The 27,088-nt window shown below is 38.1% G+C and overlaps 1 protein-coding gene across 1 annotated transcript in view; it reads right to left on the reverse strand.

Annotated features, from left to right (window-relative positions):
- Positions 1-27,088, reverse strand: part of LOC104257216 (ras and Rab interactor 3) — a 177,072-nt gene that overhangs the window by 73,446 nt on the left and 76,538 nt on the right. The window contains exons 11-17 of the mRNA XM_059819509.1: positions 25,922-26,091; positions 23,766-23,910; positions 16,042-16,208; positions 13,720-13,834; positions 11,462-11,574; positions 10,758-10,823; positions 8,831-8,978 (exon numbers count right to left, since the gene is read on the reverse strand). Of these exons, the coding sequence (XP_059675492.1) occupies positions 8,831-8,978; positions 10,758-10,823; positions 11,462-11,574; positions 13,720-13,834; positions 16,042-16,208; positions 23,766-23,910; positions 25,922-26,091 (924 nt within the window). The remainder of the gene's footprint in view (positions 1-8,830; positions 8,979-10,757; positions 10,824-11,461; positions 11,575-13,719; positions 13,835-16,041; positions 16,209-23,765; positions 23,911-25,921; positions 26,092-27,088) is intronic.

Below are 27,088 nucleotides of genomic sequence, written 5' to 3' on the forward strand. Positions count from 1 at the left end.
TCTTGGCACAGAGGTCCAAGAAAAAAATATACTCTAGTTTTGTTCACCAGCTGGGCACCTTTGAAATGCACCTTGGGTATTGGCATAAGAGCGATCTCCTAGGTGCATCACAGAAATTCAAGTCTACCTCAAGTTTTTGTTTCCCTCCAGAGCAATTCAACAGGGACCAGGCCTGCTCAGGGTTTACCCTTGCTTTGCTAGAAAATGAGTTTGCTGAGACAAAAAACTGTAAAGGTCTGCAGTTCTGCATGGACCTGCCCAGATGGGGGAAATCTGTGTTCACACAAATATGCAGCCATCCTAGGCAAAGACCTAAGATTTTGCAAATGCAGAATATCAGTTTTCAGAGAGTGTTAGGCATTTCCAAAGATGCTGTTAGGGAAGAAGAAACAGAAGGACTAGAACAACAGGACAAGAGGAAATGGCCTCAAGTTGCACCAGGGGAGGTTTAGATTGGATATTAGGAAAAACTTTTTCACTGAAAGGGTTGTCAGACATTGGAATGGGCTGCCAGGCAAGTGGTTGAGTCACCATCCCTAGAGGTATTTAAAAGACATATGGATGAGGCACTTAGAGACATGGTTTAGCGGTGGACTTAGCAGTGTTAGGCTAATGGTTGGACTTGATGATCTTAAAGGTCTTTTCCAACCTAAACGATTCTATGATTCTATTCTATTAAAAAGACTCAGGAAAAAATGGCAAAAATACAGAATACAAAAATGCAGTATTGTTGTGGTTATTTCAGTTTCACATGATTTGAGAGAAGCTAATTTTTTGGGTATTTTCGTGAAATCTTTCACAGTATTTGCAATTTAAAGAATGTAGAGTTTCAGAAATTTGAAGTTTTGAAATCAGTTTTGTTAAAAATATTGACCAAACATGAGAAAATCTTGTATTTTTTTCTGCAAAATATTTAGTATTTCTGCCACATAGTGAAGTATTTCTGTAAAATATTTAAAACATGACAATGAAGACAAATTTTAACATAAGAGCTTTGCTGGGTGTTTTTTTAAGCCAGAGATTTGACAGGTTTGGAATGTGACACTGTGTTCTAGTATCAGGTTTTGGAAGTAAACAATTATACAAAACCTAAATGTAAAAGCTAAACAATTCTATGACTCTATGATTCTAAATGACAAAACAATATCCAGTTACTGTAAAATGCTGCTTCTCTGTGATAGATCCAAGCCAAATGGGGGAATTCTTGTCTTTTCTAGGATTGATTCACTCTTCCCATCTTAAGCCACAGCATGTTGCAGCCCTTTTTTGTATTTTTATGCAGCTGAGGTAGAAAGGTTTAAAAATGGCTTATGGGGAAAGTCCTTAAGTACAATGAGCACCTTGGCTATAATAAAGTGCTTTCAGCATATGTACAGATTATACAACTGTTCTGCTTTCCATACAGTAGGAAGCGGCTGCATCAATAACATGGCATGTAAGAGCCTGTAGGAATTGTCATGCCTATTGTGTCACTAATCCATAGATTATGTGCCCTTTATAGAGCCTATTACATAACAGATCATGATGGGTCATTATGTTAAACCTACGGGGGATTAAAAGAAGTACTTTCCACATTCAGATTTTGATTTTTAAATGTTAATTCTGTGTGTAAGAAGGAATCTTTTCCTTTCCCCAGCTTAGAAAAAGATAGGCTAGCATACACCAAAGAATGAACCCTTACACAAAAGTCAAAGAATGCAGGATATGCCTTTTATCCACTTCACTAGGACTCTTCTGTCGATGCACAAAAACTATAGTGGCTAGTGACAGGTTTATACAGCAACAGGGATTCCAAAAGCATGCATTGTGGTTAAGAAAAGTAAGGTCAAGCTTTGTTTTAACTTGCATCTCCTGGTAGGAAACTGGCTAGAGGTATTCCTGAGAAGACTCTTGTCTAATGAAATTGTTAATTCACCAGCACATGAGACGAAGTTAATTCTTAGCTCCTCTTTTTCCAAGAACTGCATTTTTCATCAGCCCGGAACAGACTGTACCAGAGACTACGTACATATACCAGAAGTCACCATAGACCCTGAGGTAGACTACAGGGATGCTGCAAATGGGCAATCAAGAGTAAGAGGCATTATTCCTTCTCTTCACAGAATCTCCAGAGCCTAGGTAACTGGCAAAGGAAAGTAGTACTGTGCGGCTTTTGGACCTTGCTTCCATCCCCTCTAGTCAGCATCCAGTACTCAGTGTGAACCTGCTGGATACCACTATACCATGGGACGAAGCAGCCAAAATACTCTTGATCAGGGTGTTTCTGAGATTGCTGTAAATGCTTCTGGATCAGTGCCTCAGTACAACAAACTGTGTTCTCAGCAAATCACATGTTTCTCATCCCAAAAGAGCAAATTGTGTGTTTCAGAATTGCTGCGAATCAAACTGATACACTTAACTCACCCCAAATAATGGCTGGATCCAGGTGATACTCCCTGGAATAGATGAAAATGTGGGCCTTCTGTCATTCAGTTCAGCAGGGTCCAGATTTCACCAAGAAAGTGCAGGCACATACCATAGTTGGGTCCTGAAATTTTAGATTTTCAACAATGAAAATGAGAATGTTTCACATGTTCCCATCATCTGAGAAAAAAACAGCAAACACTCTACTTGTTTATATAATTTATTGATAGTGTACATATTTTATATAGTGCATTACAATACTGACTGCTATAATCTTTTATAAATGCTGAATTAACTATTTTTTTAAATTTTCACGTCAAAAATAATCAAATATCATGCCAACATTTTGTAACAAATTATCACATTAAATCCATTTGGATTTCATGACATATTTTTCTGTACAAAGGACCCCATATCACAGAGCATTCACAGTGCATAAGGTCACAGTCATTGAAAAAATAAATAACATGATAAATAGATTTCTGTTATTTACAGTTTACAAACCCATCCCTTTCTGTTTTCAAAGTAAGCAGTTCTAGAAAGTTTTAATAATATTTAAAGAAGTATTGCACCTCCTAAGGGTGCACTGCAAATGCCTGCAAGTATGAAACACAGGGAATTTTAAAAGGTTCAGAAGTTATTTAAATTATTTCAAATACTTTCTTGCAACAGAGGAGATAGCGAGAGCCAAATTCTACCCTCAGTTCCACTGATAAAAATTTGTGCCAACTACCAGGACATTAATGAGCACTGGCACCACTCCCAAGAACATGAAGGCAAGAATTCGGTCATAACTTTGCTGCAGAGTTTCAGCCATTTGAAACATAGATGCTGCTGGGGAAGCAGATTTACAAGTGTTCTTTGCATACACAACTGGTATATGAATGAAGGCCATAAACTTGCTGTAAAAGCCCTCTGAAAGGAAGCATCTCAGTTGGTATTAGTCTTTCTAGAAAATATACCTGTCTGCTTTTGATATATTCTGATACCTTTAGATTTTGTCACAATTCCCTATTGCTATAAATCAACCTTTATATTAATCTTTCAAGTTTACCAAGATAACCTCAGTGATAAGATGGCAACGATTGCTTACATTCTTTGTACAAGTTAAAAAGAAAAATAAACGGAATTAAACTGGCAATTCTTGTAAGAAAATATCCAAATGGCATTCGTTTCCCATAATCATTAATTTCTTTCAGACAGTGCACTGTATGTCAGAAGTATGGTAGCAAGCAGAACAACATGATGTACAAAATGCCACAATCACTACACATCTCAGCCTGTGGAGAAGGAGCTACATGTATCTCACATTTCAGGACAGGGAGGTATAGGATTTCACAGCTTTCTCTGGGGAGAAAATATCAGGACCCCACACAGGGGGATATGCGAGAAAAGCGTATGCTCAAGTTACTCAAATGGAGGTTTATAAACATGTACACAGTAGGTCAGAAACTGGAATGCACATGTCAGTTGAACGACATTCTTCTCTTCAGCAGAACATTGACCACTTGTATACAGAGTTTTCAAAATAGTTCAAGGGAATAATAAAGGGTTTGGTATAGAATTGCTGGAACTAAATGCTGTCATTTACCTGTGTAACCATCACATAAATCTCACCGCCCAACAAAACGAAAAATCTGGAGTTCAGACTCAAAGAAATAGAAAGGAAATTGTGTAGTAAATGGCATGAGCCGCAGAGATTTTCTTCTGAGTGCTTAAACACAGATAACAGAGAGATCTGAGGCTTGCAGTGACAGAACATTATGCTCAAAAGTGATGCATTTCAGTTAGGAAGATTCTTTGGTTTCACCTGGCTATCAGTGTTATTTTAGTGTCTGTTTCATATTACATTAAGTCTGATCTTTCCTTGGCATCAATAATCAGGCAGTATTTACACAGCTTAAAGTACTCTACCAAAAACATCTAACTGTAGGATGCAAATAAATGGCATTACAATTGCAAGAAATCCAGGAAAGGAAGACAACAAAACTCATGAGGGATTTATGCAACTAGAAGAAACACATAATAGAAACAAGTGTGTGTAATTAAAGCACAGTCACAAAGGAAATCAAAGACAGAATAGAATTTCCTCTATAATTGCTAAGTATTAGACTAGTAAAGACCTTTTCCATTTGTTTACATGTTGACAGAATGTTTACCAATATAATCTAAAACCAGAAACTAATTACATGTTTGTTACAGCTGCAGCAAGCATATAAAAATAAAATAAAATTGGCACGCCAATGATTGAGCCAGAAGAAAGATGGTTGACTATGCTGTACCTGTTGAGAAGACTTACGGTGTTCTTCTAGGCTAGACTTCAGCCTAGAAAGCAGCCCTTAGATCATCAAATAGTCATTAAGATAACCATAACTGTAACTTTTTAGATTTAGACATGTAGATCCTGAGCCTGAAATCTTTACTCTGGCAATACTTTATAATGCAGTACAATTGTTATGGTAAATAAATGGAATCAAACACTGCTGAACTCTATGGAAACAATCCCGCTTGCTCACTACAGACAGGATTGCACCCTGTGAGTCTACGTGGGGCTCTGCTACTCCAGCAGAACTGCAGCAGAAAAAAGCTGCCAAAAGGTCTCCTTGGCCAGCTGTAATTCAGTTTTGATCCTGCTTGTACACCAGGGCAGATGCACAGTTTTGAAGTCTGAGACAAGGAACCAGTTCTCTTATTTACAAGAGTGGAAATCCAAAGTGGCATCAGCAGAGCAGAAGTCCACAGATTCTGGCCAAACCTTTTAATTTGAGAAAGAAATAAAATCTTTAGACTACAAAACCAATAAAGTATGAAGAGATCTGAATATGATAAAAAAACCCAGAAAACATGCTCTGCTGTCATCTTAGGACACAATCCAGCAAGGCACTTGGATATATGCTTAGCATGGAATCAATCCTACTGAAGTTGAGATTTGCTGGATATGGGATATCTTTTTCTGAGTTGTATTATTTTTCAGTGTTAGTATGCTGGCAATATTCAGATCACAGTAACAGTTTTCTCTGTCACATCCACCAGCTCTCTCTTCACTCTTGAGCTGAACATTAACTTATACAACATTGTGACATACATTCCAAACTCAGCCAACTAACTTTTGCAATGGTTAGTACAACAAAATGGCTGCAAAATTTTACAGACACAATCTGAATAGCAGCAATATAGAACTGTACTAATTGCAGAGAGCCAAGCACTCCTTTTCTTGATTGGAAAATGGCAAAATTTGTACTGGTTTCCTGACCACATGAACAATTTTTTTTTTTTTTGTATACATGTGAAAGGCACTAGTCCGCTATTACTCAGTAATAGCCTCCTGATTTACTGACACATTCTGATGTGGGTTTATCTGACATACAACAATTTGTCAATCATATCTTTCTTGGGCCATTCAGTTTATCTGCATAGCTTGGTCAATAACTGCCATCTTTATTTATTTTAGCATATGGATAGCAACTACACAGGGACTCTTTAAACTACTTCATATGATTATGTGTCATCAAGGCCCTGATACAGCATCTAAGAATTCTTTGGCAAACAATACACCCCTGGTCATATGGTGGTGTCAGAGGAGACTCCTACTAATGTTATTTATAATAATAAGCATGGCATGATACACGTCTCATGGCAGAGGATGCGTATGAGACTACCTCATGAAATGCAGCATTAGAAATCAATAAAAATTGTCCTGAAGTGGGTCTATGTTTTAGGGAGGGCTATAGATGGCAGGACCGACCATGCGATTTAAGGTCAATACTACCTTCTGAGACTGCATCTCGCTACAACAGAACACTCTGATTTTCTGGAGCAGGTAATACTCAATTTAGGCAGAATAATTCTAAATGATGTCTGAAGGATTCATGGCATTAGCAAACACAATTTCATGCATATTTGGGCATATTTGCTATAGAACAAATTGGTGTCCCTAGTCTTCAAATGTTGTCTGGCTCAGAAATATGAAGGTACAGTACAATTTGCTAGGTCTGGCACTGTAAACATTGATGCCCTCATCACTGTCAACTCAGCTGATCGTTAGGCATTCAAAACTAGATTTCGGAATTACTCTTCTGTAGTGTAAAGACACCTGAGCTGCCTGAACTGTGCACAGAAGAGCAAATGTTTGTTTGGAGACAGCTAGGTCTCCAAGCCCACCAAACAGCAGAACATAGGAAAAAAGCATTTACTCAGCCTCTCTCTCTGCTCCTTTCAGCCTCATATCTAAGCCATCACAAGATTTTCAGCAGCAAACTGTCCTCCTGAAAGATAGCAGGGAAGAGAGTAAGACTAGAGAGGGATGCTCCTACAGTGGTGCAGCAGTATGCTGCATCTTCACAGCCTTTCTGCAACAGAAGACTCATAAAGATGAACATGAATTCCATCTCCCCAGCTTTACACTGCAGCAAAAATGTCCTGAATGCCTGGAAATGGGGTCACTGGCGTACTTGAGATCAAATGTGTTTACTGTCATGCTTGCCTACTCAGTAAAGCATTTTAATAATGCTGTATTTGTTGCCATCTTTAGGACTGGCTAGTTTAGCTATGTAACTACTTAATTAAGGTGAAAAATGCTAGCCTTGTAGCAAAGTGTAAAGCAAATAACAAATATGTTGCTCTTTTTTCCTTAGGATTACATTGAAAGGTTCCAATTCCTAAAAAAATTCAACAGCAGAATACACTCCTTAATTTGTACCAAAATAATTTTAAAATAGCCTTAATTGTAAACACATTGCCTGGTGTAAACAGTATTCTGCATGTGAGCTGGCTAAAAAGAATTATTTGTCATACATGTCAAAATAAGGAACTTTCTAATTTCGTACTTAATTGCTAAGGTATTATAGTATGTTCTCATTGACACAATAATGGGATGTTATATATATAGTCTTAAGTGCAAAATAGTAATATATTTAAAAATGCATCAACTGTTAGTTGATAGATTTGTTTTGGTTTATAAACACTAAAAAATTAAAAAAATCTATGTATAAAGTTAACTGTGCTTCTTTAGAAACTTTATGTGATCATTCACATACAGCTTTAAAGTATTTTTAAAGTTTAGTAGCAATTCAAAATATGCTGTCTCAGTGATTTGCAGTCATATGACTGCTACAATGTGGAATGTTACCCATTGTTTTTAATACTCTGGGTCAGATCTTGCCGTCAATTACATCCAGAGTAATTCCTTAGATCAGATTTATGCTGGTGGAAAGGATATCAAAACTTGGCTTCTACTGGGGGTTAAAAAGAAGTATATCATGCTTCAAAACTTGCATGCAATCAAATCAAGGACCATATTCTCTTGACAGACTGGCTTTTGTCTAGGTGTTTCTTATCTGCACTGCTCAGTGTCTGACACTCATCTTCATTAAGCTTCTGGAAATAAATAAAAAATGGAGAAGAATACACCAGCTTCTTGACTGATGAAATAAGCTTCCTCCTCCCACTAATCAAATCAAATCACAATCAGGGTGGGTTTTGTTGTCAGAAAGTCTGGATTATGTTCAGATACTACTCTCAGCTGATAACAATAACTGATAGTTATTGAGCACCCAGTTATATTTTATTTGTTTTGTTTCTTCTAAATTTACACAATGGGCTTACAAGGGCCAATGCAAAGTTTTTCTTGTGGTGTAATATTCCACAAATGTTAGTTTATATTTATGTATACAGCATTCCTCATTAATGGTAAAACATATTTTTCAAGTATGAATTTCTGCATATAATTCTCTTCTTTAGTATGCAGATACTCTGACTTTTAGCGTGCATCATCACAAGTGATACAACATAGAACCATTTCCTCTTCTTTCTCTGCCACGCATTGTTCATGTTCATTGAAAATAGTGATAAATATTCAACACTGCCATCAAAAACTGTCAGTGTAGTTCCTCTATAAGCAGAGCACTTGAAGGGGGAAATGATGTCCTCAACAGTGCATGCCATGATATGTGCCTTGGACTTTCTGGTCCTGTAGTTTGGATATTTTGACTGAGCCAAGAAAAGTTCTGAACTTGCCTCTTATTCTTACATGGAAATTAAATGTCAAAACCAAAAGAACTACAAAGATTTTTCTCCCGTCCTCTTGCTAACCTTGGTGGTGATGGTTGATTGTCTGCAAAAGGAGGATGAAAACCACAACAGAATGTCCCAGAAATGGGTCATTTTACAGTTCTGCATAAGATCCACACAGCTTTATTACTGAGCAGCAATATCCAAAGAGGAGGAAAATCCTTTGGTTGCCTCGAGCTAGCATGGTAAAAGAAAGGTACGCTTTCCTTCCACATAGGTAAAAGTGCTTGTTAGCTGATGAAGCAGGAACGACACTTAAATTACTGATGGAAAGAAGGTAGAAATCTGAAATGCCTCCTGTCATTTACAGCACATGTAATCAGAAGAATTTCAGTCTCTCTCCTTGTTGTGGTTTAAAGTTCTTCTCGGCACATAGGGAAGTTCACAAAGGTGAAGACATTAAACTCTATCAGTATAGAGAAACACAGGAAAACAGCATAAAGAAACAACACGTAGATGCCTAATTTCCTGTCAAGTTTCCACTTATTTACATGGATTCCAAACACCTGCAAGCAAACAAAGTGTTAGTTAATTAAGCCCTAAAGGAGACTTTTGGAAACAACCATTATAAGCTAAAAATGAGAGTCTTTTGAATTAGAGATCCTGAATGAAGATAAAAACATATTCTCAGTATTTTATAGATCAAAAGGTAAGATATGTTTTCTGATCAAGAAAAGGAATGTAAAAGCCCAAACTAAGAACTCAGACTCTGGTCTGACTCTCAGTTGTCCTAAGATCCTTTTACAAAATATTAAGTGAACCCACTTTAAGACCCCTTCACAAGTTCTTTATGTGACTGAGAAACAGGCCCCTAGGTGCCCAGTTTCAGTCTGTGGTCCATTGTCAGTACATGGGGCATGTTCTAGTCAGGCAGCATTCATTCATTGATTCAGTATGAACTAAAGGAATGCACTGAACTACATGAATGCTTCTCCCTCCAGTGTTTCCCTGCAGATCCTTTATCTCCCAGTAGTACACCAGCACCTAATGTTCATTCTTTCAACAGCTTCAAAAGAGGTGCTTTCTTTGATGTTTTGCTCAGCTCCAGAACTAAGGGGAGTTACAAGTTACAGGTAGCAAAGCAATGAAGTCCTCACAAAGGCATCTATTTTCAGCGGTGTTGAGTGCCTCTGAACTATTATTTGTTTTGCTCAAAACTCTCCACTGTTTGGCTGGGAGGGTCTGTGCGAATCAGGGTATCCAGCAAAACAAATGAGACAGTAACAGATGCTTCAAACTCAGGTGATATGGCTTCTGCTATGAAAAGACTTTTTTCAGAAAAGCTTGAACAACTAGCATAGTAACACATCCGCATATCCTCCCATTTTTTTCCAAAGTGCTGATTACCAATATGCATGCAGCAACATCAGATACAAATATCTACAGAACATCTTTGTTTTTTCACAAGCACTGTGCAGCATGGCAGAACTGGGGATAAGAAAAGAAAAGAACAGGCTCCCACAGCTTATATATCAGATGCATTAGGAAGTTAGTGGCAGAGTGAACAGCCCTGGTCATTCTATCACTTAAGTCATGCACAGGTGATGTGGAGTTTTGTAAGACCTAGTCATGCAATAGTGTGAAATCTCCAGTGATGATCCCCTCCTCTACAGAGCCTCTGCAGTCAATCAGTGAAAGATGTTAGTGTAAGTGGATATTTTTATACCTTTGGGATTTGATTCTTCCCACAGAGGGTTCCCTGGGAGTCAGCAGGATCAGACCTTAAGTATCAGCAAAATTGACTTTTGAAACAGACCTGTTGTTTCAACTTAACAAGTCATGTATTACAAGGGTAAGTGTCTTATGCTGAGCAACATTTAGCATGCCTGTTCAAAGTCCTGAGGTTCACAGCCCTCACAGACTAGTCTTCATTAAGGGTTTTGGCTACAGCACTTGATTAGTCCAGGCTGGTTTTGGAAATCAGAGACAAGGGCAAAGGGTGATGAAGCATACCTGGGTCTTGTCCCAACATAAAGTAGAGACAGGCCTGGGGTATGCAGCTGGATACAGGAGCACAGAAGTATTATTAAATCCCACAATTTCAACACTGCCACTGAAATCAATGGGACCTACATGTAATCAGCATCTCTTGCATCAAATGTCAGATTTCAGACCTTACTGAGGACAGTGGTAGCTCTTCAACTCATGGTATTGCTAGAAGAATGATACTTTACAAGAATCAATGCTTCAGGCATAATAAGTATTTCCATTTTATCCTTCTATAACATGTAAATACCTAATAAATATTTTGCAATTGGAATACTTGGAGACACTCAAATACTTACGGTAAGCGCCACTGATCCTAGCAAAAGTGCAACTGAATAGACCAGTCCTTTGCTGTTTATCTTAACCTGTGGGAATTAGACAAAGAAAAGACCTTTAAAATGCTCAGCATGTAACTTTGCTTTAGAGATCAGAAATCAATTTACTGATTTATGGTCCACCTTCTGTTTTGAATAGTGAGTGACTTACACATTTTAAACTATGCAAATCCATGACAAATTTATCATAATGAAGAACGGGAAGATTAAGGAATCAGAACAAATGTATAAATAATCCCACCTCCATAAAAAAATAATTAGCATTTATAATGGATTTTATGTAAAAAGATCCTCAGGAGAGAGAGATATGCTGTTATTCTCATCTTACAGACAAAAATACTAAGGTACAGGGAAACAGACAGGTGTGCTTGAAGTTGTGTAGTGAGAAAATGACAGAGCCATGAACAGATATCCATGACGCTATTTCTCTGCTATACATTATAATGTACTCCGGTTGACAAACTGGGAATTAATTGCAGCTTGTGGAAGGACAATTGCTTCCTTAACTCCTGGTTCCTTGGCAAAGAAATGACACCTTATTTAGCAACCAATTACATGCTCAGCAAGTTGTTGGGGTTTTTTCCCAATTTTATTTGCATGCTTTCTTTTTAGGATTTTTTTTTAAATAGACAAAAAGAACAAATTAAAGATTTGCCAAGTATACATACAGTTGATCCATAATCAATCGCCATGGTCTGCAAACCCCATGGAACACCAAGGCCCACCAGAATGTCAAAGACATTGCTCCCTACTGTGTTGGATACTGCCATGTCACCGAGGCCTGCAGAGAAGAAAAAAACCTCTTGTGTAAAAACAAAGTATAGGACCATTACTCTGAGTACTAGAGGAAACTAAAGGGGAATGATCTGCCTTGATCCAAGCCCTCATGGATTGGCCAGAGTATCTGAGGTAAGGAGACAATTTCCATAACCTTTGCATGACTTCTGAAAAAAGTGTGCAAAAATTTCTCACTCCAACTACATCTTCCTTGTGTCTTGGAGAGCCTTTACTGGGTGTGTGGTATCCATTCAGCATTCGAGTTCAATGCCAATTACAAAAACAAGTCTTGTTCTAGGTAGTCTGCAGCCACGGGGAACCTGGAGATTATGTACTGGACTTAGTGTGTGGACACGTGGCCACATTCTAACATGAATGATGAAAAGTGATCCTGAAAAGAACCCAATCAGATGGTAGTCAAAGATATTAAGCACTTCTGTGGGGTTTAATCAGCAATGATTTCACTTCAGGAACAATAAAATGCTACAGAAAAGGAAAAAAAGAGTGTACGGTGGTGAAGTCCCTAGGCATTACTTGTTATCTGCTCCTAATGATCATCACTGGCTGGCATCTCATTCTGCACCAGTGTCAATGGATGTGAGGATGGCAGAATTCTTCTCTGCCCCTGCTAGTTTCCCTCAGGCACTGGCCTAACTATTGAATCACTTCCACAAAGTGAATACTGGAAAGGAAGAGTAACTCTGACGTAAATGGGACGTGTCCTGCAAATACTTTGAGAGTACACGGAGTGCAGACAGATGCTACCACACCATAAGTACAGTATCTTCTTCCAGGAAGCTGCTGAGAGAAAGATTATGCTTTGGATCCATATTATCATAGTGTCCATCTCTACTTTTTAGATATTTGCCTGCAATCTGTCAGTAAACATCTTTCTTGAATCCAAGTAGTGCCAAGTCCCTGTATTGTCTTTGAGAGAATGGGGTTGCTTTTTGCCAAGCTAGTGCTTACCTTCACTTTCAGAGGAAAAAATCCCTACGGTAGTTTTGCCTAATACTAAAGAAGAACTAATCTAAAGAAGCAGTCTGTTCATTTAAAAATGTAACATGTTTTCCTTCTGTTCTTGCAAAAACCTGTTCACTTTAATACTACATATGGAAAACTAATTTAGTAGGAAGGTGGTTCCATAAGAATACTGAATACTTTTTTGTTCTGCTTTTTGTGAGATTTTCCTGCACAGAACAAATAATACAACCTGGAAAAAGAAATATTTTAAATATATAATTCTTTTCAATGAAGCGACATTTAACAGCACTACTCCTTTCTCAAACTACAAAGGTGGGGCTTCTGAGTACTTAATTTATCACCTCAGTACCCCAATGATGTGTGCTGGAGATCTCATTATCTGAAAAAAAAAAAAAAAAAAAAAAGACTATGGGAATTGGAATAGTGGACAAGAACATAGTTAGGACCTTTTCTTATTCCACTGCAGTACAGGAGATCACACTGTCAGGTTTAACGTTTTTCAACAACCGGAAGGGATGAGGCTACAGGTATTTCTCAAGTAGAAAAGGAAATGTAAAGAACCTTAGTCAAAACTTAAAGACACATGAGAAAGCCTTTGACAATTTCAACTGGAAAGCTGATGAGGACATAGCTGACATTTATCTAAAACCCTTTCCAGTGCAGCTATGTATATGTCCCAATGGGAAAGAGGTCTGCATTTGGATGAGAAGTATGCCTGGAGTAACATCACTTCTGCCAGATCCTCTTAAACCACTTCACTTCCCCGGGTTCGAGAGGTCTTCTAGAAATCAGTACAAGTTTTACAAAGACAAAGGCTGGTCAGCATATATCCTTTGATGTCATTTTTAATAGCTGATATTCCAGTTTTGTCTACTACTTTTATCTTTTTACCCTGACTGCTACATGCCATGCATGGGATATCTGAGTGTTGAATGACCTTCTAGAATGCTAGGGTGTGCCCAGTCCCAGTAAGCAAAAGATAACAGGACAGGGATTATTTTTTGGTCCACAATAACTAGCAAAGTGTTTTGGCTTTTAAAGAGGCCCTGAAACAGTAAAAATAAAAGAAAAAAAGAATAAAATTGCATTGAGAGTTTGTGTGTATGGAGGAAGCAAATCACAACATGTACGTAAGATTGCAGTTATGCTTCAACAGACACAGTACCTTGTCTTGCTACTATTAAGCTGGCCATGCAGTCTGGGACGCTTGTTCCTGCAGCTAGGAAAGTAATGCCCATGATCACATCTGGTATCCCAAGGGTGTATCCAATAACAGTCACCTGAACAGTGAGGAAAATAGATTAACCTATCACATTTGGAAAGTCTCCTCATTCCAATACAGTTGTGGCATACTCTTAACTTTGACTTTTGGTGTGGACCCTAACAGGATTAGACTCAGGATACTTACCCATTTCTGCAAATTAAATAATTGTGGACTAATCAGCCTAAACCCAACCCTATGAAAAGGAAAAGTACTTTGGGTCATATTATTCAACATTTTATGAGCAAATAAAACACTTAATTTTCTGTACTTCTAACAGGACATACTGATGTTTTAAGGAGGAGCACAGACATAATCCAGCCTGTGGGGTTTTTTTTTTATTCCCAAGGATGGCAAGATTCTCGCTGGTTCTATTCTCAAAAGGACTGCAACCAATTTATATTGTGATATAGGGCCAGAGATATAAAGATCTTATTTTATCCCAACACAAGAAGAAGGAACCTGTTTCTTGCATGACTTCTGATATAATCCCAAAGTGAGCAAGTCTGGTTATATTGTCCCCTGAGAGTTCAGATGCAGCTTTAAAAGAGCTTAGGGAATAGCTGAAGCTTGTAGCAGAGCTGTTGGAAAGAACAGTGAACTGTATTTAGCTGGAACGTCCGAAGAAGGCTGAAAAAGCATCAAGAAAAAAGGCTGAACAGGCAGCTGAAAAGGAAATAGCCTTGTGAGAGTGAGAAGACTGAATCAGAGGCAGGCAGCTGCTTCCTTGCTGAGACTACTAAGGGTGGAAGTCTTTAAGGCTCTGTGTTGTTTTCTTGACATAGTTTGCCAATCTCTTACATGAGGAGAACTGGACCCTTCACCAAAGAAAAGGTGTATTTTAGGAACCCACTCACAAACCTTTTTCTCAGGGGCAAGCTGTGACTCAGAAATAGCAGTGGGCATGATTCTCCTGCTGCAAGCGGTAACGGGGTATTAAGGTCTGGCTGCCTCTTAATATAAGCACATCTCTCATTTGTGAAGGGGGTATCTACAAACGGAACCAAGGTACAGAGGATGGCCTTGCAAAGGACATATGGTATGAAATGAATGTGTGGCTTTGGCACCATTACGCCAGGCAGAATGAGTGGCTGGCATACAAATTTCTCCAACACAGTCTATGTTAAGAGAAAAGAGGATTACTTCACAATGCAAAACTTATATAGAAAGTTGCAAAAAGTATATAGAAGACACAACCTTCCATGAGAGGAAACGTAAACATAAATCAGTTCGCAAATGCCTGACACATTTGAGGAAGGTAGAGATGTTCTCAACCCGAAAAAGATTTTGCAGGTAAGAAGCTCATGAACAAAAATTCTTCCATATGCATGACTAGAAGAGTATATATATAAGACTATGAGTGTATATATGTGAGACTATATATATTCCAGTATGAAACCAGCTGAAGGTTTCTTCACTGTATTTTCCTTTAAAGTTAAAATGGGCATATAAGTTCTTCAGCAGCACATCCTAACAATCTTCCAGTTACAGGTATATACAACTTCTTGGTTTTCCATCTTTCAGTGTAGAAAAAGGTAACTTTCTATACTTCAAAAGTATGGGTAATTTCCATCACAGAAACTATTTGAGGAGCTTTCCTATTCATGTCTCTTCTCTGACTGAAAACATAAACCTGAGAAACTGAAAGAGGGTAAGAAAGAAAAAATAGGAACTTATTCAAATCTTCAAGTAATCGTGCTCCTAAATTGACAATTTACAGATCTACACCTGATACACTGCTTCTCACAGATCTAAGGCAAATGAAAACATACCAGCAATCATAATACTCTTCACTAAGAAGGATTTTCTTGCATTATTCCAGGCTACTTGAGGTATTTTACACCCCTTCTGAGTCTTCAAATTTTGCCATCCATCTGCCTCTTCTGCATGTTTCAGTATCAGACCCTGTAGCCAAATTTCTAAAGGTATCTCAGCTGCTGAAAGCTATATGTTTTCCTTTAAACTCCCTTTTACTAGTAGGATGTGGATGTCCACATTCTCTTGAAAATCAAACTGGCACCTTCCTGTACTGTACGGGGCTCTATACAGTAAAGGCCCAATTATTTGTGCAGAAAGGAGCAGCAGAAAGCTAGAATTATAATAATTACAGTATGGGCTGAAAAGACTGCACTACAATCACATGCCTTTCTTTAACAAATACACAAAAGATCTATTATCTATTTTGACATTTTGCTCAGTATGTGGAGCCCTGCTACATGCACTTACCATCCACACCATAAAGTAGGAAAACAAGGCAATCCAGAGAGTGGATAAAATGAATGTCGCCATAAAACACCTCTCCCAGCGTCGTTTGCTGCAGTTTGGAATGGTGCAAAAGAGCAGGAATATCAATGGCCATGTCAAAATCCATTTAATTTTGTTCATTTTTCCATCTGCAGGACAAAGAAAGGGAAGAACCAGTTTAGCTTTTCCCATCACTATCCCAGGCCCAGTTATACCTCTTTGAACACAGCAGATGATACCAGAAGATCCCAGAAGGTTGTTTACAACTGTGCATGTCAGCTCATTTTCCAGTGTACCTTTCATCTATACTTGGTCTTATCACTCTCAGCCAAGTTCTCCATGCACATCCAGAATCTACAGTTAAGCCTGCCAACGTCTATGTAAATCCGTGAAAGAATTACAATGATTTAAAAGCATGGCTGATTTTAAAACCAAAATTAACAGTCAGGTTTGCTGCTCTTTCAAATACCTGTATTACTATTAATCCAAAATTAAAATAAAACAAAACCAAACAACAAAAAAAACCCTCACCTTTTAAAACAGATGGAAATCCTTGTAGCGAAAATAACCTGTACCTTCTGTGCAGCAACAGAAAATACTTTGCCAGAAAACAGAAGCACAGACCCAATCTATGAACATGACAAAATTGTTTCACATGCCTCTCTGTGGTCACTTGGGCAGAACTTTAAACTGGTACTTAGAAGATCTAGACTTGTCAACTCTCTCCAACTGCATATAGCACCACCTTGAGATGATCTCTTATCCTCTATAAAAGGAAACTGAAGATACTGACTTCCCTCGTACAGCTCTCCAAAACCAACTGGTGAGAAATACTAGAGAACTGTCATTACTGAAGACAAGTACACACCTTCTCATTTTTTAAAAATGTAAAGTATTGTAAAAGTGCACATAAATCTCAATACATAAAAGAGAATTACTTCATAATTGGGCCACAAATAAATGGGGCATTTATATTTTTATGTTTCATGAGGTATCCTGCAAGTAGGATAACAAATTTGTTTATCAGGCTAAACCAGAGTATCACAGCCAACAGCATGGTGGGTTTTGTTTGCATTTTCTTTATATTGTTTTAAAATTATGCTAGTAAAGATTTCCATCATTAACTGATAATGATATGTATGGGATCTAATGAACTATGCCATTTTGAATAAAATGGTTGATTGCGTTGAAGAAAATTATCAGATGCATCTTCCAGTGCAGTTATTTAGCTAAATTATAAAGGCCAGGTAATAATCAGTGAAAGCTCCTATCAATTTCACCAGGAATTTTCTTTCAGCAAAGACATTGGGATTTAGGGTTTGTTTAATGGGAGATTTTGTCAGTGATTTTAATTAGATTGAAATCTGTCCTCTGGACCAATGTGCACTAGATGCAATGAAATTAAATATTAAACATTGCATCACACCGATGAGATTCCCCTGAACCAGAGGCACAAACTTAAAAATGCTCCAAATAATAATGGGCGTTTAGTCCATGGGACCAAGCTAGAGCTAGTCTGAAACAGAACTTCCAAAAGCATATAGTGCAGACAGCCTGTATGTCCTAGTCAATAAGCTGCATAGAAAACCCTTTTTTGAGTTTAGACAGACTGGAGTCTGCAACTACACTGTCAGGAGTCAGATCTAAGTTATTGTAGTTAGTTAAATTTGATAGCTTTTCCACTTAAGTCTTCCCTTGAAAAGTGTGGCAGTCAAGCATAGACCACTGCTCCACACAATAGGTACTTCAGAACATGCCTAAGAATTCACATGTGAAAAAAGCATCTCCTTACAATTAGTAGCTGACTGACCTTAAAAAATTGTAACATCCCTGAAAAGCATGAATCTAACTGGCACACAGGATTTTCGTAACTGTATTGTTATGAATTCATATAAATCTCTAAGTTAAGGTAACTTGAAAAATGGGAAAGGTTTTCTCTAGTTTAAGTCTACCTGCAAAATGAGAAAGGCTTCCTGGAGTTTACTATTGATTTCTATTTTTCTGGGTTTTTTTGCTTTTGACAATGGTAAACTTAGAAGAAAAATAAGGCACGTCCAGGCTGGCCTAGGAAGATTATTGCTGCAGATTTTTTTGGTGCTCCACTTCATAATTTTTAAATACCTTTTCTATCTTTTTAAATCTCTCTACCATTTTTCATTTGGAAAAAAAAAACCCCAACAAAACAGTCCCCAATGAAAAGTGATTTTTAAATCACCTGTCCCCTTGGACAAAGATACATTTGCACCCACATATCATTACCAATATTAATTTAAATCTTGAGCTGAAAATGTGTAACAGTAACATACACACCTCGACACTGCGAGCTTTGTAATAACCCAGACAGCAAGTAAATTTCTGCTAGAAAGTGCTGTTGTTCATCAGAGTTGAGACCGATTGGAAAACTTTAATATATGTAAATTAGCCAATCTGAAAGCCTAATTAATTTCTGAGCATATGCAGTATCCAAACCACAACAGAGGAATATAAATTTTTGTCCCAAGTATGGGACTTAACATAGAAACAACTGAAATAGATACAACAAACTAGATCTGTTGTGAATTTTCCATTAGAATTATTTTCCACTGAAAAATGCCTTTGTTGCAAAATAAAAAATTTCAAAGAAAATGGTTTTCAATTTGCTGTTGGGGAAATTAACACAGCAGCTGCCTCTCCACCTTCTTGGAAAATTCTTATTGATTTCAGCTCCGCAACTTTCCCTAGGAATTGTGGAGGCAAGAGACTCTCTGTGTTACTACACTAGAGACAGGCTACGTAGTGTGTAAAAGGGTATCCAAGAAGGCCCAACCTTTGTCAGCCTTCCAAGTGGGCAGTTGGCTTATTAAAACATTTTTATTGCAATTGTCCTGCAACAGAGCTTTGGAAACAATTCTTTTTTTCTGTGGAAAATACCAAAGTTTTACTTCTCATCCTCATCCAAAACAGGCTATTTTCCAAACTACTGACACTTTTCTCTGAAGTTCCATTTTCCAGAACATAAGTTCTGAATTCCAGACCACGAGATCTATCCAAAACAACTCAGATTTCTATTTTCAGCCTGTGCCGTTACCAATCTTTGCATATTTGGATTTATGCCAATAATTTTCTCTTAAAGACACATTTTTGTTATAGTGGGAACTGGTCTGGAAAAAGGAATTTGCTCCAGTATGCAGAAACAAGCTTTACTCTCAGAGTTACTATAGATCTACACAGGATGATATTCAACAAAACCAAAATGTAATTGAGCAGAAGTACTCCCCATATCTTGTTTGACTTGGTTGGATTTTGGCATGATTTATTTTGCATGTTTTAACCTTGCTGCCTACTTTATCAATTTTTTTTTTAAGGGAGAACTGGGATTTATAGACTTCCTCAAGTCCCTCTTTGCCCTTTCAGAATGAAGTGATGAGTTACTAAATCAAATCCTTGCCTACTTCTCTTCCAATTTATCCTGTGTATCCTCCTCCAAGGTACAGCACACTCATTGCTCTTCTGGAGAACCTTTTCCAGTTTAGGTTTCTATAAAGGGAGTCTGGTTCATGAGCTCCAAGAACCCAATGCAAATCAAAGTCCAGTACATGAGGACAACAGTGAGATGTGCCTCAGAAGCACACTTGTGTTCTGAAATAAAATTCTAAGGTAGATGTGCTATTACATAGGCAGAGGCAAGAGGAAGCTCTTCCAAAAAAGCATTTCAGAATACTACAGTTAGGTCCTGCTCTGAACTACCTCTTGGAAAAACTTCTCTCTTGCAACATCAAAGAAGCTATGGAAACTAGCTCTCTTCCCAACTCAGCCACCTAAGTCATGTTTCCAAACTTTGGCAAAAGCACCATAAAGCAGGCCAAAAAGAGAGTCTGAGGAGCAACTACAAAGAGGAATCAAAATTCACAATAAATCTTACTTCAAATGCATTAGGAGGAGGAAGACTGCTGGGTCCACCAGTGATCGAAGTATAAAGGAGCACTGAAAGAAGATAGGGGCATTGGAGAGAAGGCTAAAAGAACTCTCTGCATCAGTGTTTGCAGAGACAGAAACTACAGAGGTTTCTACAACGAACTGTCTTCTGTCTCTAGCTCAACCTTGAGGACATAAAACTCCATAAGGGATATAACAAAGAGCTACAGCATCATGAGTGTTCAAGTGAGGTACATGGGGTTTGCTTTGTTCACTGTGTTTTCCAATAAAGGAAGACATCAAATGAAGCTAGTAGGAGCCAGGTTCAAAGCAAGTAAAAGGAGATGGTTCTTCACACAACCACGAAACTCCTTCCCAAAAGATGTTGTGGGTGTTAAATGTTTGCAAAGATTCAATGAGAATTAGACAGGTTAATGAAGAAGAAATACATTAAGGATTTTTAAATACTCAGACATGACACCCCGTCCAGGAAGTTCCTTGAGCTAAAAATAGCTGAAGGCCAACTTGTCCTGTCTCATTCTTCCCCACACTTTCTCATAAAGTCATGGTTGGAGTCAGAATATTGGGTGAGACAAGCATTTGGTTTGACCAAGTACAAACATTTTTTACGTTTTAGTAGATACTGTTAATTCCTTTTTGCTTCTATCCTACATGTTGTCTTCGTATTTTGGATCCATACAAAAATGGGCAGGATTGCCAATCTGCTTTATTGCCATGACGTTTTAGCTCTGGGAATTATTATTCCTATTTTAGCTAACACCATCACGACTTATATAAAGCATCCATGGTCCAATCCTGTAAGAGAAGGAGTTCTTCATCTCTGTCAAACCAGCAGGAGACAAGAACACTGAGTATTTTAAAGGATCCTGAACATGTGACAGTGAATGGGATTTAAGCATCCATTAAGAGCTGCGCAGAAATGTTTTTCTGAGTCTGGGCTCTAAAAGACTACTGACCTATGCAAGGGCTTTTACACACCATTTTGTTGTCAACATATGCCTGCTCCATTTCATCCTGCTTTATTCTGATCTGTGGACTTTCTTTTAATGTTTAAGACCTGTTTCCAAACAACCGTAGAGTAGTCGAATTGTAAAGCATCAAATGAGCCATTCTCTTGGAAGATAATCATCATGGCCTAAAGATTAGGTCAAGAAGGAAATTCCTGTTTAAAAATGAATGTTTCTTCCCACACAGAAACCAAAGACAAAGGCTAGTTTGTATGATACCATATGTAGTTTCCATAAAAACTATGTGTTGTCTCCTGTTTCAAGATGGGCCTGAACCACACCCTGGGGGTGAATCTCTCTGGATGTTTGACATACGGGATCTAGGCTGGATGCTATAGTTTGAGACTGTTTTCATGTAACAATTTTATTCTCTATTTCTGTATGCTAAAGCCCTACATTTATTGCTGAGCGCTTCTGTTTATAGAGGATAAAAGAGAACAATAAGCAAAACTTACAGATGGCAAATGACTACTGGCAATCACTCAGAGATGATGCAGTGCTTTAACTTTCACTTACAATTATTTCTGTTTCAGAAAAAAATTGTTCTTGCAAAAAGATCTAGAATACGGAATTTGAAGGAGGAAAGTCAAACCCCAAACTAGGCTAAAAAAGGTGGCTACAGAACAGCAGAAAAAAGGGCTTGGGCCATTTCATAGACATTTCTGTTGCAGCTCTTAAAATACTGGAATGAATTTTCTACTTCGCACACCGCAAGGAGTTGACTTGGAAAGTCCTATTGGAAAGTGAAAGCCTATTCTTCATAGAGCTCTTTATAGTACTGAAAGAATACATGAACTTCTGATCTTTAGAAAATGTATGTGCCTTATTCCTGGCCTGAAAATAGATCAAAAGAAAAACAGAGGGTATTGTGGGAAACTGTCTGCAAACTACCTGTTCCCTAAAGCCAGTGTAAAATGTCAGGATATTTTTAGGCTACTGATTGTCCCACAGTACTTAAACAACACAAAGCATGACGCTGGTTCTTTACATTTTTTCCGAAGTTATTAAAGTGGTACTTCTGAAAGCAAAAATAAAAGAATTTGCCCTCAGAATACATGAGTTGAGCAATGAGAATCCAACCAACAGATGATCATCTCCAGACAACAGGAGTATCAAAACCTGAAGATAATGATGAGGATTTTAAACAATCACTTTACCACTTTTACGCAACTCTCTGAGTTCATGCTGAACTTTTACTCTATTCCAGTATGAACTGTATCATCCGTGGTTCCACTTTAGCCGGTTACACCTCAATTATCTTTAAAGACATTCTCAAAAATGCAGAAAAACTGCATTTAAAGAAGGCCAAGAGCATAACTAATAACTCCCTCCTTAGTTCAAAGCATTTTGTCTATTGTGGATGTCACACACTTAGGAAGCTCTACGCCAAAATATGTCTTTTATGCATAAAGAAGTTGTCTGAGTCTTGAACACATCCAAATATGGTCTCCAGGTAATGTTTTCCACATGTTAAGATTTCTGCATTGTCCTGGAATGTAAGAAGAAATGCATGATTGCACTGCCCTAATTAAAACTGGAATCCAAACAGTTAAAAAAATCTTCTTTGCCAACACATACATTGAATCCTACATTTTTAAGATGGTTTGGGGGGACATTTTTGGTTTTTAGAAGTTGTTTATTACTGTTACTGTTATTATTTTTGTTGTTATTAACAAGATGTTCATGTGCACAAGCATATTGCTGACTTGGATCCACTTATTTCACCATAGAATAAAAACAGTTTTTTCAGTATCTCATTGATTATCAGGAGCCCATCTAAGGGGCCTATCTTCAGTGAATCAGTTTGTTTCCACTCTTCACCCCTGATGAATGTCCATAACTGCTGACTGCAAGAAGCTCCTATAAGAGCACACAGTACAGTAACACATGAAAACATACGGTTTTATCCAGTCTTCACACAGTATGCTTCAATGGCTGTTCAGTCACAAACGTCTCTTCTAAAATGATAGCAACTGAAGCAATGGGATCTCTAAGAAATTAGAATCATATACAACATGGAAAAGTCTTCCTTCTTTTTCACTGCATGTGATATTCATTTACGCCAAGTAATATTTGTGTTAATCAGTAACTGTGTGACAGACGCCTACTGACTACATACATGTCTGTAAGCGGTAATCTAATCTCTGCTGTCTAATCTCCAAAGCATTTGGGGGAGAGTCAACCTGCAATGTGCTAAGGCCACCAACACAGGTTGGTTATATATAGCCCTTCACACCAAAGAGTTTCCCAAAAATTTCAAAAGGTATTACTACATACCGCTATTCTAAGAATTCTAAACACTGTCAAAGATATTAAACACTCTTTTTCCCCCCTAAACTTTTCTTCCTCTCCATCCAAGAAGCCTCCCCTACAGTAATTAAATCAAGTTATTATGTATTTATACACCTAGCTGCCTCTGGCCTAGCAATCTCCAGCAGGGCATTATTAACTGTTGACTTCAAAATTACTAGCAGTGCAGTGCTCATCGCATTGGTCTGACACGCTTTTTAATATAAACCTGCCTTACCTGCTTTCCCTTCACCTCTGGCAAACCACCACTTCTATCATTATTGTGCATGATGGCTGGAAAAGTTTCCTAAGATCTGCTTTTAGCCATGTAGCCTCCAGCCCAGTTTTAGTGTCATCAAATCCAGCCTTCAGACAGTCACATCAATCACATTCCTGCTCTCTCTCCACATATGTTGTCTTTTCTTACAACCCAGTGTTTGGTATTTTAATTATCTTCTGTTTCCTTACCATAAACACCTGGAAAGTAAGTCTTACCTGGCAATGAAAAGGGAGATAGATTGTCCTGTTCATTTTCCTCCTCTTGGTTCACCACAGGGATGTTCCCATTTTCAATATTCTCACGTCTCCCATTCTGAAGTGGTTTGCTTGAGCCATTGGCAGACTGGATTAACCGCTGACGCTGCACAGTGTCAAAGACAAAATTGCCATAGTTTGGAAAATATTGACTTTGTTAAATCTGGGTTTTGCTGTCTGTCCAGCCCCAGTCACATGAGCTGTGGTGCTTCTCCACAAAGCCTTCCTTCTAGTCAGCAACAAACAAATCTGTCTGTGGCCTACCTGTCTTCATCAGACCAGTGTTGACCACCCATCTCAAAATTACTGGCAGGAGTCTTTCAAGCCATGATGGAGAAAGTTGTCATATCTGTTCTTCCGCACCATGTTTTAATGAGCGTGGTTATTCTGAAGCACTTCTCACACAACAGTTCTCACTCAAGCCAGAAATCGCACCATAATCTAGTGGTAACACTCAAGGCATTTCCACACTATTAGAGTTGTCTTATGAATGACTCATTACCCAGGATCTCTCCTACTCAGGCCCAACTTTTCTCCCTCCTTCTCATCCCCATTCCTTGAAGTAAATGTAAAGGTCCAACTTATAATTTCAAAAGCAAGACTAACCCCTGTTGCCCTTGTCCAAGTATATACTTTCATGAAGCTCATAATTGCTCTTGCAGACATGTATAAAACTGCTACAGTTCCAATACATAGTACAACAATTACAGAGATAGGTTTTAAACGTCAGTATATATACCCATTAATACACTGGAGAACATGAGCTGTAACAGTGATTTCCTACTTTTATAAAAAAAGAAATATTTTTAGTTTGTTAGACGAGATAATGCAGGTTGGTAAGTGTTCTCCTTTTCATGACAAATTGTTGCAATTCCTAAAAAGTGCTCTGAAATGCCTTGAAAAATAAAGTAACTGCACAACATGCAAAAAAATTGTGAAACTAGTATTAACACATTGTAATTAAAAATAGAGAAAACTCATCTCTGAGTACTTTGCAAAACTTTGGCAATGAAACTACATAAGAACATAGATCCCAAATGCTCTGGTTTAAGAGAATGTTTTTTGCAGATGTTGAACTAGCAAGTATCAGCTCTCTGTGCACATATCTGTTAAGAAAGAATTTTTTTCTGATCAGTAAGTTGCCTTCAAAGCAGAACTTTTACAGAGTCAACTGCTGGTGTGTGCCCTATCTGATCTTCTGCTCTTGACTGTACAGCACCAACCTGACTCCCTAAAAAGTATTTCATTGTTTTACTGTTAAATTGGACTTTTGTTACAAACATATTAATGCTGCTTTCTTTCATTGGAGTATTCACAATGCTGGGTAGACACATGAACTGTGTTATGATGTTCAAATTCTAGGAACTTGCTAAAGCTTGTATTTCCTAAACTACTGAAATTAATTCATTTGCCAGAGTAAAAACCTCTCATATTTGACATTGTAGGGAGCAAAGGATAATATTCTGCCTTCATAGAAGCCAATGTTGGCAGGCCAAAGATTTCACCTTAAGTACTTCATACAAGCTCAGAACAGTGCCACTTGGCCAGTCTTGTCACTTCAGCTGCAGGGTATGAAACAAGCAATGTATGGCAGTGACAATATATCAAGTAAGAGTTAACTGAAACCATCCAGGGCAAATTCCCCTCATAAAATATTTTGGTCCGCTCTTATTTTGAGCTGAGGACTACACTGAAGACTAAAGAGGTAGGCAAATATCTGACGTGATCCTGATGTGCTGCTAATATAAGAGCAGCTCTTACAGATTTTTTGGTTGCCCTGTCCATTATTCTTTATTAGCTTGGCTGCTTATGTAATGTTCAAAACCAATTCTTCTGCTGCAGATAAAATCCAAATGTGCACACACACACACACTGAAACAAACATCTGGCAGGGAGATAAAGGAGTCCCTCCTTGGTGACTGCCCTCACATTGACATGCAGCATCACCAATTGGGAATCCATCTTCAAATCGGCTGTGACATATCTGCTAGAGAAAGACACAGATCTAGCCCTTCCCTAGGAACATGGGAGAATATGAATTCTAGAATCACTATGAGCATGGCTCTTTGGCAGCCCCTCTACCTCATATTAATTTATTGTTTTCTTAATGAACCTACCTCATTAATGATGAGTCGGCTTGCCATCCGCATTCTGGTGCGTGGTCCAAATTTATTTGTAATCATAATCCGTAATCCAGCTTCAGGGAACCGGTATTTGGGGGGACTGGAGCAGATTATCTCATCCACCATCACAACACTGTTTTTGCCGTACTGCTGCATACCCTTCACTAATGATCACAATGGACAGAGTTAGTTGTGGAATTGATCTTACCATGCTTCCTATCACCCAGAGTCATTCTTTTCAGGCTCAAGTGGGGGTAATATTCATCTGAATGCTTGAGTTTACGACTGACTTTCCTGTAATATTTCTGCAGCCTGGTGAATTTGCTCATCAGTTGTGCACTTCATTTAGCCCACATGCTGAAAAGGGGTTTCACTCTGCTAAGGTAGCCACCAACACGCTCTCAAATAAGTGGGAACAGTTTTTACCTAGCCATTCATGCTGTAGTACCAGTTTTCTTTGCTTATGTCCCACTACAGTTTTGTAAGTCTTCTCTAAAAGCACTTGCACTGTGGCAGTGTAGACAGCGCTCCTGAAACCTCTAAAGCTATCCCACTGGACCAAGGTGCTGCACATCCAGAAGCCCCTAATGTTGTGCTCACTCCTTTTGGAAATAGTCACTGTATCTTCACAGAATATTATCAATATCTCTAACATGACAAGATTTGAAATGCTGAAAAACAACAAGTGTATGTTATAAGTAAGTCTTTGTTAATATAAAGGAAATTGTACCAGGGTTAAGAGTTTTGTTCTACCATGTTAAGAGCACAAACAGAGAGACAAAATTATATTGGGAATCAACACAAGTACAGGCAAGGACTTTCAGAGCTCAACAACAAACCAATATTCTCACAAATACTACAGACTACACATAGCAAGCAGAGCAAGGCTCAGCAGACAGGAGACATACCCATGTGGTGTTAGAAAGCAGGGTAGGAAATATGCATATGACTGTAATAAATATTAATTATTACATGTAATAATAGGTACAGGGAAAAAACCCAACAAAATTCTTTGCTGCTTGTTTTCTGCTTTGCTTAGCTTGGCTTTACCCTCCCACTCCCCTTTTGCATTAAGTTACTTACATTAAGAAGAGGAAGAGAATTTAGGACATAGAAGTGAAAGATAATTATTAGTGCATGGTTCCAGTCAGGAAGCAAAGA

This window comes from Gavia stellata, chromosome 7 (assembly GCF_030936135.1).
Source record: "Gavia stellata isolate bGavSte3 chromosome 7, bGavSte3.hap2, whole genome shotgun sequence".
In the NCBI taxonomy this organism is placed as follows: domain Eukaryota; kingdom Metazoa; phylum Chordata; class Aves; order Gaviiformes; family Gaviidae; genus Gavia; species Gavia stellata.